General features: G+C 31.7%; 1 protein-coding gene across 1 annotated transcript; it reads left to right on the forward strand.

Moving 5' to 3' along the window:
- The first annotated feature begins 11039 nt into the window (after positions 1-11039).
- LOC141600225 (UDP-glycosyltransferase 73D1-like) lies at positions 11040-12681 on the forward strand. The gene has a single exon (XM_074420415.1). It carries the CDS (start codon positions 11076-11078, stop codon positions 12546-12548), a length of 1473 nt encoding a protein of 490 aa, XP_074276516.1. The 5' UTR covers positions 11040-11075; the 3' UTR covers positions 12549-12681.
- Positions 12682-16129: the final 3448 nt, after the last annotated feature.

Here is a 16129-nt window from a genome sequence, read left to right on the forward strand (position 1 = left end):
AAGGGAGTAACTAGTTTTGAAACCCGTGAAAAATCACGGGTCCTATACAAATTTTCTTTTTTTATTAATACTACTTGTATAAAACCGATTTTGATTTGGGAACATTGCAGACGATAAAATAGGATGGAAATTATGAGATTGAACATAATAACACGGTAATATAAACAATAATAATATAAGATTAGTGGGGAATAGAGGCATTGTATTTATCGTTAAAATGTGGGTCTTTGTAAAAGATACAAAAAAAATCTAATCATGAGTAACTCTTCTTCTCCTCTATTAACAACCTAGTAAATTAATGGGATTTAGGCATTTAGTAATGAGTTTTTTTGAATGTATATGTTGAACGAATGACGTTGCTCATTGCTCTGATGATTCATAATTTATGCTAACTCGTAAATTCAGTAATGATTTGCATTCTCAATTCATCATACTCAAATTAAACAGTCTAATTACATGTATATAGACATAAGTTGTTTATATAGAAATCAATGATTAATACTTATACATGGGTTATGTATTATGTAACTTCAAGATATTGGTGCTCCGGAGATTGAAGATTTTCTTAACCGCCAATTTTACCAAAGGCGGTCAAGTTTTTCTCCTTCAATAGGTAAAAGAAAAATAGCCTAACAAAGTGAATGAAGTAAGACTAATATAGTAATTGAATACATTGAATACGTGTCTCTCCATTTCAAATTTAATTATCATTTGATGGTTTTTTTTCTCTTGTAAGATTATCCGTCGATGTTGTGTCGATACTATCACTACAACTAAAAGGCCAAAAATAATTAATAGGCTAAAAACCTTAGCATAATTATTGGAACAAAAATAGATAGGCTAATATCAATTAAAATGTCAACGACATAAAAATACATCCTCAATATGGTGATTACTCCATTCACGAGTTTCAGATTTGATCATCCATATGAACACATCCTCCAACATCAAATATCGTGTTAACTGATATTGAACTAATATCTAAAATAAAAAAAATTGATAATTCTTAAATTGTGTTCTGTACTCACCGATTGTCATGTATTAATAATTAAAATAGGAAAATCTCCCAAAAAAACAGAAATTCCAATAAAAAAATGAGAAACATCATGCTACCTCTTAAAAAATCCACATACTTGTCGATTTTCATTTGCACGTATTGATCTCTAAGTATGTCATGTTCCTGAAAATTCAATCAATTGTACAAATTAGTATTATGCCAAAATTATTTGTACACAAAATACAAAATTGCATAAGATATACCGAGTATATGTAAAATATTATCAAATGAGTTTTGTATTAATAATTAAAATAGAAAAATCTCCCAAAAAAAGAAATTCCAAGAAAAAAATGAGAAATACTATGCTACCTCTTAAAAAATCCACATACTTGTCGATTGTCATTTGCATGTATTGATCTCCAGGCATGTCATGCTCCTGAAAATTCAATCAATTCTACAAATTAGTATTATGCCAAAATCAATTGTAAATGAAATACAAAATTGCATAAGATATACCGAGAATATTTAAAATATTATCAAATAAGTTTGACCAATATAGTAAAATCTTATAATGGAAAAGAGAACATGAAAAAAAAGAATGAGTTGTAGGCTGATAAAAAATTATAATAAAAATGCATGTCTATTGTTGTGCTCATGGAATAAACATTATCATCTCAAGAAAAAAAAAAAGTAGTAATTAAGAAGTCATAATATCATCAAAAGATTTAAGGTAAACTAAAAATATGAATCATTATAAGAAACTTGAGAAATGAGTTATGGTGAAAGAATATGAAAAGTATGGTTAAATGCTTGTGGTGAATTGAATAAAGTATTGAAGTGGAAGAAGATAAAAAGTTTGTTGTCTTCTTTAATTTTTTTTAATATTGTAATTGTAAGAATAAATATTAGGGGACATAAAAGACAATAATGATGATATGATGAGACTTGTAATATGGCTTCTTAAAATCACGTGGTTATATCAAATGTCATTTAAAAGTGTACTCAATGTTAGCCTTTTTATACTATTTATTATATAGATTTTAAAGAAATAAATAAATATATACTTTAATTTTATGGGTTGTGTTAATATGAAAAAAATTAACCGATTCACTAACATCTATGTTCTCTTCCAAAAATTTCAATTAAAATGTGAAATATAATTGTAAATTATGAAACTTTTATGTGAATTTTGGTAAATTACATCCTTTTTTGGTTTTTTTAGCTCATCAAATCTTTAATATATACATTTAGTTTAAAAATATTAATGATGTCTTTTGATTTTCTTTATTTGTATTTTACACAATATGTAATGACTTTTTTTGTAAGGACTTTTAGTAATCATTCAATTTTGTTTTTAAGAATCATATCAAATAACCAATAATCTAATAATAATTAATAAATAATAATTAAACAGTCAATAAAAATTAATGGAAATTAATAGGGTATAAAATATTAAATGCTAATGCCATGTGAAATTAAATTAAATGCTTTAATCTAGCTTTTTAACTATATTTTATAGATTTACTTAAGTATTTACAGAATTTGTTTGTAAATTACTTAAATTAAATAAATATTTTCTTTTCCATATATTTTATATTTTCCAAAACCTTATCCTTTACGTCAAATAATTTCATGAACTAAATACGGTATTTCTATCCTTTTAAAATTCTATTATTAGTGTTTAATTTCACAAGTATTTACAGAATTTGTTTGTAAATTACTTAAATTAAATAAATATTTTCCTTTTCATATATTTTACATTTTCCTAATAAAATATTTTATATGATCGTTAATACTTATTTGTCGATTAATTAGTTCTGTAAACATCTTCTATATACAACAAAGTTATAGTAACAATAATAGTGAGTTAATGCCTTTAAAAAAAAGTAGTGAATTAGTGACAATATAATTTTTTTTTGTTTTCAACTTTATTTATTCTTCTTCGTTCTTAATTTCTTATGTATTCAAATTTTTTTATTTCGAATACATATAATAGTACTCCATATGAAATATCTTGAAATTATTAATTTATAGTTAATGCGTATTTTTTTATTGTAGTTTTTTTTTGAGTTAATTAAATTTAAATCTAATGGAATATGGATGGATTTTTAAAGTAAATAAGTGAATTAAATTAATGCAATATAATAATAAATTGGATAATCCACGTCATATTAGTTTGCCAAGTCACATGTTATTGTATACGTGGCTTTTTTTCATCCAATGTGGCATTGTCTATGTGGCATTTTTAGGCTAGCCTTTTAATAGTATTTATAGATTTTAGGAAAAAATTACATAAGAGAGTAATTTTAAAAAACTGGATTTTAAAAGGGAGTAATTTTTAATTTACTCTTAATGTTATTTCATTATGTTTTATTGAATTTTTAATAATATACACATAATATTTAATAATATGATGATTTACTTGTATAAAGCTAATGTAAGTAAAGACAAAGACGAGTATGGATAAATTATGGTGCAACCAATCCGACCCGGTCTTGGATTGCAGTTTTTCGGACAGATTTTTTTTTCCAGTTTGGTCGTAATATTTTGCCATTTCGATTCTGATCCGAACCGGTGCATAGTCAGTCCTACGCTTGATTTCTTCACATATTGAAGTATATATATGTATGTGTGTTGAGATTTCAAGATATTTTAGCCCTTTGTTTTGATGGATTCGGCTTGTAAAGTCTGTTTTGGTTTTGATTTTGGGCTCGTAATCGACATTGGCCTAAATTATTGTTATTATTTTAATGCAAATGACACGATAAAAACATTTTTGACCTTTTTTTATCCGTCCCATGTATAACAATCTTCGCACGCTTATCAAGGCAAGTTATAATTCGATTATCACTAAGTGGTATTATTGCACATATTGAGTATTTACCGTTAACATTCATTATTATATTTCAAATTCAAACCAAACGCACTATTTAATTCGGGGAAATTCAATCTTTGTTCCCTTTCAAATCAAGTGTCCCCTAAATGTAACATTTATGAAGATACTTGTGTTATTGTGCTCTCATAAGACCTTATTCTTTTGGATTGAAATTGGCTGAAATGAACTGAATTTGAATTAATTTGAATAAAACTGAACTGAACTGAACTTATATGCAGAACTTATATGCAATACAAACTTGTACTGAACTGATTTGAAATCAACTGAACTAAATCGATCTAAACTGTACTTAAAATTAAGTCTAAAAGAACCGAGTCTAAACAACCACTAAAAAGTAAAATCACGATAATACAAAATGTGATTTTAACTTGGCCATTTGTGTCAAATCTTTTCAGCCCAAACAAATTTAAATTTTCCAAAATTTGTGTAAAATCATGTCAATTCAAATATAAATTCATATTCGAGTAAGCTTGAAAGTTAGTGTCTAGTACCTTCAAATAAATCACAGCTTTACCAACTCCAAACGTCAATAGGCTGAGCTAATACTAAATATCCTGGCGCTTAAATCGCATTGACCGCTTGACATTATCAAATTTATCAAATTGACATGATCAATTCCGGCAATCAAAATCAAGCACGGAGCATAAATTATAGAATAAGACAATTTTATCCTGTGTAAGACAATCCATTTTTATAAAATCTTTTTTTATTTATTGCTAAATAACGATATGTTTATGTGTTTTTAGATAATAGGGTTATGATATTAGGTTGTACTAGGTTTGGTGCCCGGCTTCGCCCGGGCTACCTCTTTTTACCGTTAAATTTTATTTTCAATGAAATAAACTATGTTAGAGTTGTCTAACTCACACGTTTACTATTAGTAATATATTTTTCTATAGCATATCTTGTAATTATGATGAAATGTAAAATTTATTTTCAAATTATGAGACACGTTCACTGCCCCGCTATTAATATTATTACCTTCATGACATTCTTTGTTAATATCATTACGTTCACTACTCTCGTGGTTACTATTGTTTCTTTTACTAATTCCTCTATTTTTTCCTGTTAAATTCATTATTATTCCCGTTAATTTTATCCGACCTATATTTAAATAAATAAAATATTTCCTTGAGTCGATTGGTTATTTAATTGTTCATTCTTTTTCTCATTGTTGCCAATGTTACTTTCACTACATTCGTTGTTACATTCACTACTCCCACTGTCATTATTTTAACTGTCACTACTCCCACATTAATATCGTTAATTTTATTAATCTCGTTGCTGCTACTATTACTTTTACTACATTTAATTTAATTTATAATTCTATGATGATACTAATTAATTCTATAAGCGGGGCATGTTAATTTTAAGGAAAATCACTATATTATTGTGTTTTCTAAAAATAATTACTTTAATTTAATGTAGTTTCCATAAGTATTCTTCATCAAGGCATCTTTTATATTATATTTTTAACCAAAACTATATAATATTTACATTGAGGTCCCTTTATCAGGTCCATCACACGGTGCTATCGATTTAAAACTATATAGTATAATTAATTTGTATAAATTTCTTTAATTACATTAAAGTCCCTTGGTTTCTGAAATTAATATATAGTATTGATTTAAGCAACTAAAAGAGGAAATAAATAGTTAATATATGCATTAATTGTATTGATTTATGTGTAATTTACTTTCTAATTTCTAAATTAATGTCAAATATAGAAGGATGTTAAATGTTTAAATACAACCTAGTGGGTTGTATTTAGATTTCTCTTATTTTAATGTCACGAAAATAATTTAAATAGGATTAATGGAAATGGCGGCCTAACTCGATAATTGTTAATCAGTTAAATAACCGCAAGTGCAGGGTAGTAGTTTAGCACTTAGGGTGTCGATTCCCACGAAGAGCGCAAGTGATCATTAGTCCAGTGCGTCTTGCTTCAGACGGGCCTTTTTGGTCTGAAATAATAAGACGGTATTTTGTAACCATTTTACAGTTAAATGTGACCATTATTGAAAAACCAGTTACCATAATATACCATTGTGATTACATTTAACTATAAAATGGTCACATATGCTCGTCTGAAAAATAAGACGAAAAGTGACGTCTGAAACAAGAATTTGTGTCATTAGTCAGATTTGAAATAATGCAGATTAAACTAAATGAAGATAAATGCAATGATTAAGGTTTTACTCAATAGAAGAAAAGCTTATTTAGGGTCTGATTTCACCACCGATATGCCCAATTCATGCTCAAAATTTTCATTTAAGAAGTTGTTAGGAAGGTTAACTACTCAGAATAGGAGCCATCCATCATATAATTTGCGTTATTTCTTCTCTTAATTGGATCGTGGGTCGATAGGCCAGTCTGTGGGTGGCTCCTATTCTATGATGGATACTTATAGGGTCTATAGATAACCTACAAAGTACGAAAACAAACAAAACCGAACCAAGTACCCCAAGTGACGGGTTTTTATCATTGTCTAAGACTAGTTAAATGAAATAAACGATGTAACATCTAACAAATTGTATGTTATGCGTCATGTGCTTTAATGTTCATATCAAATGATGTAATGTTGTGGAAGTAAAACACAAGTTAGTATGTCGACATGAGAAGATGACAATAAGAGTTGTTAATAGATATCGACTATCAAACAGAAGCAGAATACAATGGGTTAAACGAGCCAAAATTCTCTCTATTTTCTAAAAAGAAATGGAGAAGTCATTACCTATCAACGGCCCAGATTGTATCCTATCAACATCAAATGGTTCACGATTTCTGCATAAAAATAAATGGTTAATAAAATATAGATGAGATAATATTATTAAATGGGTTTGTGAGAGGAAATGTAGAGGATCCTTATTGGGGATAAACAACACCAAAGACGACCCACAAAGTCTCCCTTGACACGATTATTTTTGTGTGAAGGTTTCAAACGTGTCATATGTAACCCATTTGTAGTCAAATGTCACCACTTTTTGACAAAAAGTTACCTGAACAAGAAACACTAGTCACAACATTTTATCGTTAAATTTACCATAAAAAATGGTCATATGAGGCCGTCTGAAACCTTCAGACGGAATACTGAAATGAGAATTAGTTGTAAAAAAAAAAGGACTGATATTGAGTCTTGTCGGCTTTTATATGATAATAATGCATTAATGCATGATCCTCCACCGTACCTTTATCTTCCCTTCACCATTATCACTTCCATTTGTTTCTACACATACTTTAAAAGGACTGATATTGAGTCTTGTCAGTGTTTGTTAATATCCAGTGGTGGAGTAAGGAGGGGGTCGGGCTAGTAGGTGTGCTCGCTCCGTTAACGAATGAAAATTTTGAATTTTTTAGTTTAATATTTTTGAATTTTTTTTTACCGAGATTGCTTGGACTATTACCTGTTCGCCCTTGTTAAAAAATTTCTCCTCACTAACTCCACCATTCTTCGCCTATAAACGAATCATCAATTAATCAACACGAATTCGGCATTAATTATATGAAGATGTCATATGTTATGACTAATATGACCCATCATTTTTCTCATAACTCAACGCAACTTATCTTGCACCTTATCTTGCACATCTGAAAATAAGTTGGTCACGTTTTACCCACATTAACTCGTTCATTTGATCGTGTCCTAGATAAAAAGTTTTACCTTTGTTATGGTCACTAGGTCACATTTGACCATAAAAATGAAATATAAGGTCCGTCTAAAACCTTCAGACGAAATAGGCCGTCTGAAATGAGAATATGTGGTGTTCATTATACACATCTAAAAAAGAAAAACCCTTCAACTTAGATGTTACGCACTTGTGCTGATGTCACGAAACCTTTAATTCTAACATGTTAACTTAGACACGTCAAAAGTTAGTTAGTGCAAGTGATAATAACTTTATTTCTTAAATAAGTGGCCTAGACTCAAGAGTCTGAGTCAATTCTTAGTTCTTGCAAATAACATAATGCATATTAAGTTGTCTACAATACCCGATGCGAAGAACTACCGTGCTCGATAGAGAATACCCCTCGTAAATTTGTGCGATAAATAGAAAAATCTTATCATAATGACCCTAGTAACACCCTAAGGCCATGTTCTTTTGAACTGAAACGGATATGATCTCGAATCGAATCGAACTTATAAGATCTCGAATCAATCGAATCGAGCTTATAGGATCTCGAACCGAACTTATAGGATCTCGAATCGAATCGAACTTATAGGATCTCGAATCGAATCAACTTATTGGATCTGAACTGAACTTATAGGATCTGAACTGAATTGAACTTATAAGATCTGAACTAAATTGAACTTATAGGATCTAAACTGAACTTACACGATCCGAATTTAAATTAAATTAACTTAAATTAATTTAACTTAAATATTATTATTATTATTACTGTTATTGTTATTGTTATTGTTATCTTATCTATATAAATTCAGAAGACAATACTCATTGTACAGCGCGCCACGTCATAAATACATTTTTTTTTTTGGAAAATCCAGGTTATGGTGGGACCCATGAGTGTGCAACGTATTTAATTATTCAGATATCCGTCTTTTCGAACATGCGCTAAATTCCGTGTTGCAACAAATTATATAAAATATTCTTATGGAATACTTCTTCGAATTAATATTATGATAAAAATTTATACATTCCGTGTAAAGAAAATGCATAACATTTACGCAGAATTAATTACAAATGCGAGTAAATGTGATTAAATTACATAATTTTTAAAACAAAATTACATAATTTTTAAAACAAAATTACACAATAAAATTACAGAATGATTACAGTTAGATACGGGATCGAACATACAACGGAAATGAATTACATGTATTTTTGTTAATTTTATTGTACCACAAATTCACAACATAATTTTTTAAAACTACAGGGTACAATTTTTTTTTTTTTTTCAAAAAACAATAATGACGGCATATGTACTTGGAATATAAAACTCGGCATCTTAACTATCAGCCGCGCACACCGAAATTGGTAGGTGACAATGATAAGAAACCGAGTTAATATAGTCTTCAACAAACATATAAAGATATTTTAAATTTTTACAAGAATAGATTACGTTATTTCCTTATAAACCGGTGCATGTGAACACATGTTTGTAACAAATTTAAACATTAATTATGTACATCGTTGATTTACACCAATTAGATAGGTACAATAGAAATGCAAAAACAAATATACATAAAAAAACATTCATTCTGGCCCAAATACATACCCGTGCAATTTTGCACGGGTTTAAAACTAGTTGTTATTGTTATATTTATTCTTGTTCTTGTTGTTATTATTATTATTATTATTAGTATTATTAGTATTATTATTATCAATATTATTATTATTATTATTATTATTATTATTATTATTATTATTATTATAAAAAAAATGCAAACTTTTATTGAGATTAAACAAAAATTTTACAAGAAATTAGTGGGCAATCAAAAGAGAACACTAGTAAGAAAATATATTCTAAAACACAAGGTAAGATAATAACATTTTTCCGCTTTATATACATTGGTTTGTTCATACATTATACTACGGTTACACTAATTTTGTTTAAAAATAATAATGTATATATGTATTGAATAATTAATAATGTCAAATGTTTTTGCGTCGGTTTTTAAAAATAATACTCTGTATATAACTTTTCTAAACTGAATTTATATGATCTGAACTTATATGGTCTGAACTGAACTGAACTTATAGGATTTAAACTGAACTTATAGGATCTGATCTGAACTAAATTTATAGGATCTGAAATGAACTTAAATTAAGTGACTTTAAGTCCAAAAGAACAAGGTCTAAGTCCGTAACTTTGTCCACAAATTCTTAATTAAGATGGGAACTATCTGTCTTAAATTTAGTTGGCAGGTTGGTACTCTTGTAAAATGTGTGAATGGTCAGGTGGATAGATTTGAAGTGTGAATGAATATACAACAAATCAATAGCCTAATTGTTTTTTGGCCATATAGCTAAAATAAGCCACAATTTCCATGATTTCAACGAAGTTATAAATCTAGAAAAGTGCCAACACCATCCAACTCATGCATATTGCTCAACTTATTGACATTCTTATTCAAACTTGCATTGTTCAGATTGCTTTATCATCAAATTCTTGACTCGTTGATTAGGAACACACTATATTCCAGCCGCAATTCAAACAGTTTAATGCTGAAAAACTCGGTTTCCATACTGGTTCAAACTATCGACATTGTTTTCTGATCTCAGTCCTAAATCAACGTCACTTTAAACCTTTACAAATAAAGCGGCCGTAATGCACTGCCACGAACCTGATTTAATACTGATACTGGTTCAAAATCAATTGACAGACGCCTTTTAACATCAAAGAAATTTCCGAGTGTGGTGGTTGGTATACCTATCTAGTGTCAATTGACATTTCTGTTCCTGCAGAATGAGATTCATAGACCTGATATCCTCTGGGAATAGAACCGGGATGGCCAGCGCTCACAGATACTAAACCGCTATATACACAGAATATGAATAGGCCATTCTTCTTGATTTCTGAATCTTAAACACTTCGTATCAGGCATCACAAAGTTTCATGATACAAATGCGCATGACATTCCTTATCCGCCTCTAAAACTTGTCAAATGTGAAATCCGATACAAATGGATGAAAGTATTACCTCAACGCATGTCCTGGATTACGGACAGTGTCATCAAAATCACCAGTGAATGCATAAAGACTAAATATATACAATGGTATGGATTAATCCCGCAACAGTAATGTTCTTTTCGGAAATAGTATCAGGAGATAAAATATTTCACCCTTGTGATGTGATAAACATTCTTAAAAATAACATTCCGCAATCATTGCAGGGCTTTAAGCAAAGCAAAAAGAGTAATTAAGAAACTTTCTATTAATGCTAAAGATCCTTAGAAAGTTTCTTTTACATGATTGTGAAATCATGACTCAAACATCCCACCGTGTACGGCGGGAACTTTTAAAAGTTTTTTTTTTTTTTTATCAAGAGTCATGCCAATAATATTTGATCAAGTCAATGCAAAAAAAAATGTGTCACTTGAACATGTCAAAGTCAAGCTTACCTTATAAGACCTGGCCAATTGCATTGCAGCAGATACACCATTCACCTGGTTCTAATACTCTCCACATACAACTTCGTCGTCACCTAAAACCCTTTTGAGAAATGGACTCGAAATTGAGCCAACTTCACTTTGTGCTTGTTCCTTTATTAGCACAAGGTCATATGATTCCTATGATAGACATAGCGAAGCTGTTAGCTGAGCGTGGAGTGGTTGTAACTCTGGTTACTACCCCTCTCAATGCGGTTAGAAATTCCGCTAACATTCAGCAAGCAGTAGAATCTGGATTATGTATTAGGATTCTTGAGGTCCCATTCTTGTGTCAGAAGGTGGGGCTCCCGGAAGGATGTGAGAACCTAGACGTAATTCCCTCGTGCGACCTCATCAAGAATTTCTACAAAGCACTTGACGAGATGCAAAAACCAGTAGAAGAATATTTGCAGACGGTAAATCCGCCAGTAAGTTGCATATTATCGGACAAATGCCTGTTTTGGACATCCGAAACAGCGGAAAAGTTCAAAGTCCCGAGGATTGTTTTCCACGGAATAAGCTGCTTCTCGCTCCTGGCATCACACAATATTAAGTATTATAAAACTCACTTATCAGTGTCTTCTTTTTCACAACCTTTCTCGGTGCCAGGAATGCCTTACAGGGTTGAAATAACAAAGGCACAGCTACCTGGCTCATTTGTCACATTACCGGACTTGGACGATATTAGAGACCAGATGCAAGAGGCTGAATCAAGAGCATTTGGAACTGTAATCAACAGTTTCAGTTATTTGGAGCATAAATGCATCGAAGAATACAAAAAAGCGATCAATAAAAGGGTTTGGTGCATTGGACCGGTTGCTCTATGCAACAAGGGGAACAAAGACAAGTATGAGAGAGGCAATAAGGCCTCGATCAACGAGAGTCGATGCTTGCAATGGCTAGACACCATGAAACCAAAAACTGTTATTTATGTGTGTCTTGGTAGCCAATGCCGGTTAGTTACGTCACAGCTAATAGAGCTTGGATTAGGCCTTGAAGCTTCTAGGCATCCTTTCATTTGGGTAGTGAAAACAGGGGAGAAATGGACAGAGCTCGAGAAATGGTTAGTCGATAACACATATGAAGAAAGGGTGAGAGGGAGGGGGCTTTTGATCAGAGGGTGGGCCCCACAAGTACTTATTCTATCCCATCCCTCAATACGAGGATTCTTAACGCATTGTGGCTGGAATTCGACCATTGAAGGCATCTCTAGTGGAGTACCAATGGTGACGTGGCCGCAATTTGCAGAGCAGTTTTTCAATGAGAAGCTAGTAGTGGAAATTTTAAAAACCGGTGTTCGCATTGGTGTAGACATTCCAGTTAGATTTGGGGAGGAAGAGAAGATTGGGGTTTTGGTGGATAGAGATGATATTAAACATGCAGTCAACATGCTAATGGACGGTGGAGAAGAAGGAGAAAGAAGAAGAACGAGAGCAAAACAGCTTGAAGATAAGGCACGGCAAGCTGTCATTGCCGGAGGATCATCAGCAACTGACCTATCAGTGCTGATTCAAGATATCATGGAGTCTAGTCCTTCAATTAGTTAACTTGTAAACCCAAAGAGCTCCTGGTTGCTTCACTCGACACAAATTCGAGAAAGCATAGAAGGATGAAGCTTTCCCAAATATTATACTAGAAACTAGGCAAATGAAAATAATCTAATAGCAGTACTTTCAACTGGGAAAATTCAGAAAACACGAGAACATCAAGAGATAATGATTTTCAAAACCACGAACTATTTCATTGACTTTTCCCTTTTGGGTCAAATCGTAAATCTCTTAATACGAAAGCAGTTGTTTCCAAATTGCCTGAAATGGAAGATCCTTTGAAGCCACGAAGGTCATGCTTCTGTTTGGTCTAAGGTGTATGGTGACATAACACTAATCACATGCTTTGGCGGAGAAGCCCTGAGCCCTCAATAATAGGAATAATTATAATAGTTGGGCCTCAACCATCACCTTGAGGTTTTGGTTGAGTTGGTTCATCTATCATGGTATCAGAGCCAGTGTGACCCGAAGGTCACACGGTACGGGGGAGCCGGTGCACAACTAATCACTCTTCAAGCCCAACGGGCATTTGAGTGAGGGAGCGTAATAGGAATAATTATAATAGTTGGGCTTCAACCATCACCTTAAGGTTTTGGTTGAGATGGTTCATCTATCACTCAAGCTACTGATAGCACTCTCCTAATATATGCATGATCATCACATATGTCAGGATATCTTACACTGATTTTTATTGCAACATTGTCTATCTATACGAATACAATTAATTAATTTTAGAGCCCAAAAGGGATAATCAGCTTTGCCCTTCTAAATTATCGTATACAGCAATATCATTACCCCCGGTGCATATATAATGGCTCCCACGAACTGCAGCACACGTAAGTGGGTTACAAATGCACGCAATTTTACTCATGTGTTGGCAACATAGAGAGGTGTAATTTCTAGATTACCGAAAATGAAAATTACATCGAGAATTGCGTTGAACAATTGCTACTTCACAATAATAAGAAGAGCAGCCAATTTAATGAGTCATTTTGTTTTCCTTCATCATAATTCAGCAAGAAAGAACAACGAGTACTTGACTCAATCGGAAATAAATGTACTTGTAAATTATCGCACATGAGAACGAAACTCGTTGGCACTTGGCATTGTGCATTAAGTGCTACCTTTTGCGATACATACTAGGAATGAAAGTATCCCATAAACTGGCTTTCTAAATTTGCTACACATTATTATTGTGAAGCAACACTTGTTCGATGCAATCCTCAACGCAATTCTCGCATTTGGCCACTGGAAACCAGTCACTTTTTATTGCCAACACAAGGCAACACTACATACATCTGACTCCTTATCCATCAATCAATTACGGAATTCCGTAAGTAATACGAAATACAATCAAACATATACATATTGCAACCAAATTCATAAGTCACACACACTCACACCCAATTTTTCATACTGTAACAGATTGCAATCAAACACCAAACATTTACATGAGACACATCAATGTTTCCATCAAATTCAACAAATACCCAATACCCTAATTAATACCCCGTCCGTCCCGATCATTTGTTTACCTATTCCATTTTCTTGTGTCTCATTCATTTATTTACTTTTTTTTATTTTGGGTATATTTTTGAAGGTAATTAGATCAACTATACATAACCTTTATCCACCCGTCACTCAATAACAATACCCACAACCAAAGGTAAACAAATGATCACTGCGAATGGAGATAGTAAACAAGTTGATTTTGATCTCTATGAAACAAATAAAAAGAACCCAACCTAAGAATCTAACAAACCATGTTCCAAAAACCATCAAATTCATGCACAAAACTAGGTATAATTCAAAATAGGGATGACAGGACAATTGTAGGTGAAATGAAACAGAAATGGTAAAGTTGAAGTAACAGATGAAAAGACGTAAATACTAAAATTAGTAATAAAATTAGGGGGAAAACAAGTGGGTACCTCTAAATTCCAGAAATGGGAGGACAAGTTTATGATTTTGTGGCAACTCTATTTGGAAATTTGAGGTGTCTATGATCTCACACGCGTGATGTATTAGGCATTTAGGTTTGAAAATAATACGAGTACTATGTGATCATGCAATTGACAAGTCATTGTAAAATTCGGGTCCCTTATGGTCCTATGGAGCATGAACTAGCTGTTCAAATTGGATCGCTGGAATTGTACTGTGGGACCGATGGTAGGATCGTTTAGGAACGTAAAAGGCTAATTTTTAGCACAAAATCTCATTGAAGACGGCACATATCCGTCACTTTGGAGTGACGGATACCATTTCCTCTCACAAATGACCCAAATAGAGGAGAGAGGGAAGCACATGGGGGTGCCCCACCTTGTCCCCCTATCCGTTTTGTGAGTGGCATTACCCGTCACTTGCTCCAACCCGTCTTCAGTAAGACTAACTGAATTTTTAGTACTTGCAAATTGCAATACATTTAAATAATTACAGAGATTTCTTCATAAACCGTAAACATTATACTTTATAAATTATACCGATTTTTTACACATGCTTAATTGCTTATTTATTTAAGTTTTTTGTACGTATGATCTTACAATTCTCGTTTAAATGTTGTGGTTCGATTCTATCATTTCACTTTAATTCAAAATAGAATCCTGTATCTTTTGATTTATCGTTAATGCAGTAAAGCCTACGGATTTTCACCTCAAAAAAAAAATAGAATCTGGTTCCACATAATTTTGGTTTGAACTTTGAACAAAAGAAAACTTCTTTTTGGCTCACCTTAAGCTTCAGTTAACAAGAAGTCTATCCAACTCGGCTTAAACTTAAACTCTTATGTTTTGCTCACGAAATAGAAAGTTCAATAAATAAAACAAGATTAAAATGAGAAAAAGTGGTTGATGGTGTCTTTTAATTCAATCACAACTTGGTTTATAAGGGCAAGTTGGTATGTAAGAGTTATCCCAAAATGGCAAAATTGGATAGGAAATTTAATTTGAATGACTAAAAATAAAATATAAAAAATTTAAGTTGAGTCATCTCACAATTACATAGGAAGTTTAATTTAAATTGTTCAAAATAGAGAATATAAGGAAGTTTAGTTTGAGTTAGTGGAATTAGATGTGATCATCAGTCTTGTAGATGACAAACTCACCATTTAATTTTGCTTATATTAGATTACTGCAAATTTTATTTGATGTGCTAGTATATATAATTCTTGAGCAATTTTTCTTTTGTACGACTACGTCACACAAGAATTTGTATTTACATTAATGTAACGCGTTCTTTATTAAATGAAAAGTAAAATGTGTCTTAGGAGTTAGGAGATATGTTTGATTGATTCGACAATTCATAAAAATTGAAAAATCTCATGAATTTTCATGTTGTAAACTTGTTCGGTTGCGTAAGATGGGGGAAATTAAGGTTTACATGAATCATACTGCTTCCCACCAATGTGCTAGGGTTTGTTGGGGGTTGGAACTTCATTACAAAAAAAAATGACTCATTAGTCTTCCAATTAATTCAAAACAACCTTTTCAAGGGGTTGTGATGAAATATTGAGAAAAAAACAATGTTACAAAAAAATTATATACTAGGATAATATGTTTACCAAAAATGGAATGTGTCGTTTGAAT

This window comes from Silene latifolia, chromosome 1 (genome assembly GCF_048544455.1).
Source record: "Silene latifolia isolate original U9 population chromosome 1, ASM4854445v1, whole genome shotgun sequence".
NCBI classification, from domain to species: domain Eukaryota; kingdom Viridiplantae; phylum Streptophyta; class Magnoliopsida; order Caryophyllales; family Caryophyllaceae; genus Silene; species Silene latifolia.

Bases quoted from the DNA above. Each gene is read 5' to 3' on its own strand.
- LOC141600225 (XM_074420415.1), top strand. From the start codon at position 11,076: ATGGACTCGAAATTGAGCCAACTTCACTTTGTGCTTGTTCCTTTATTA.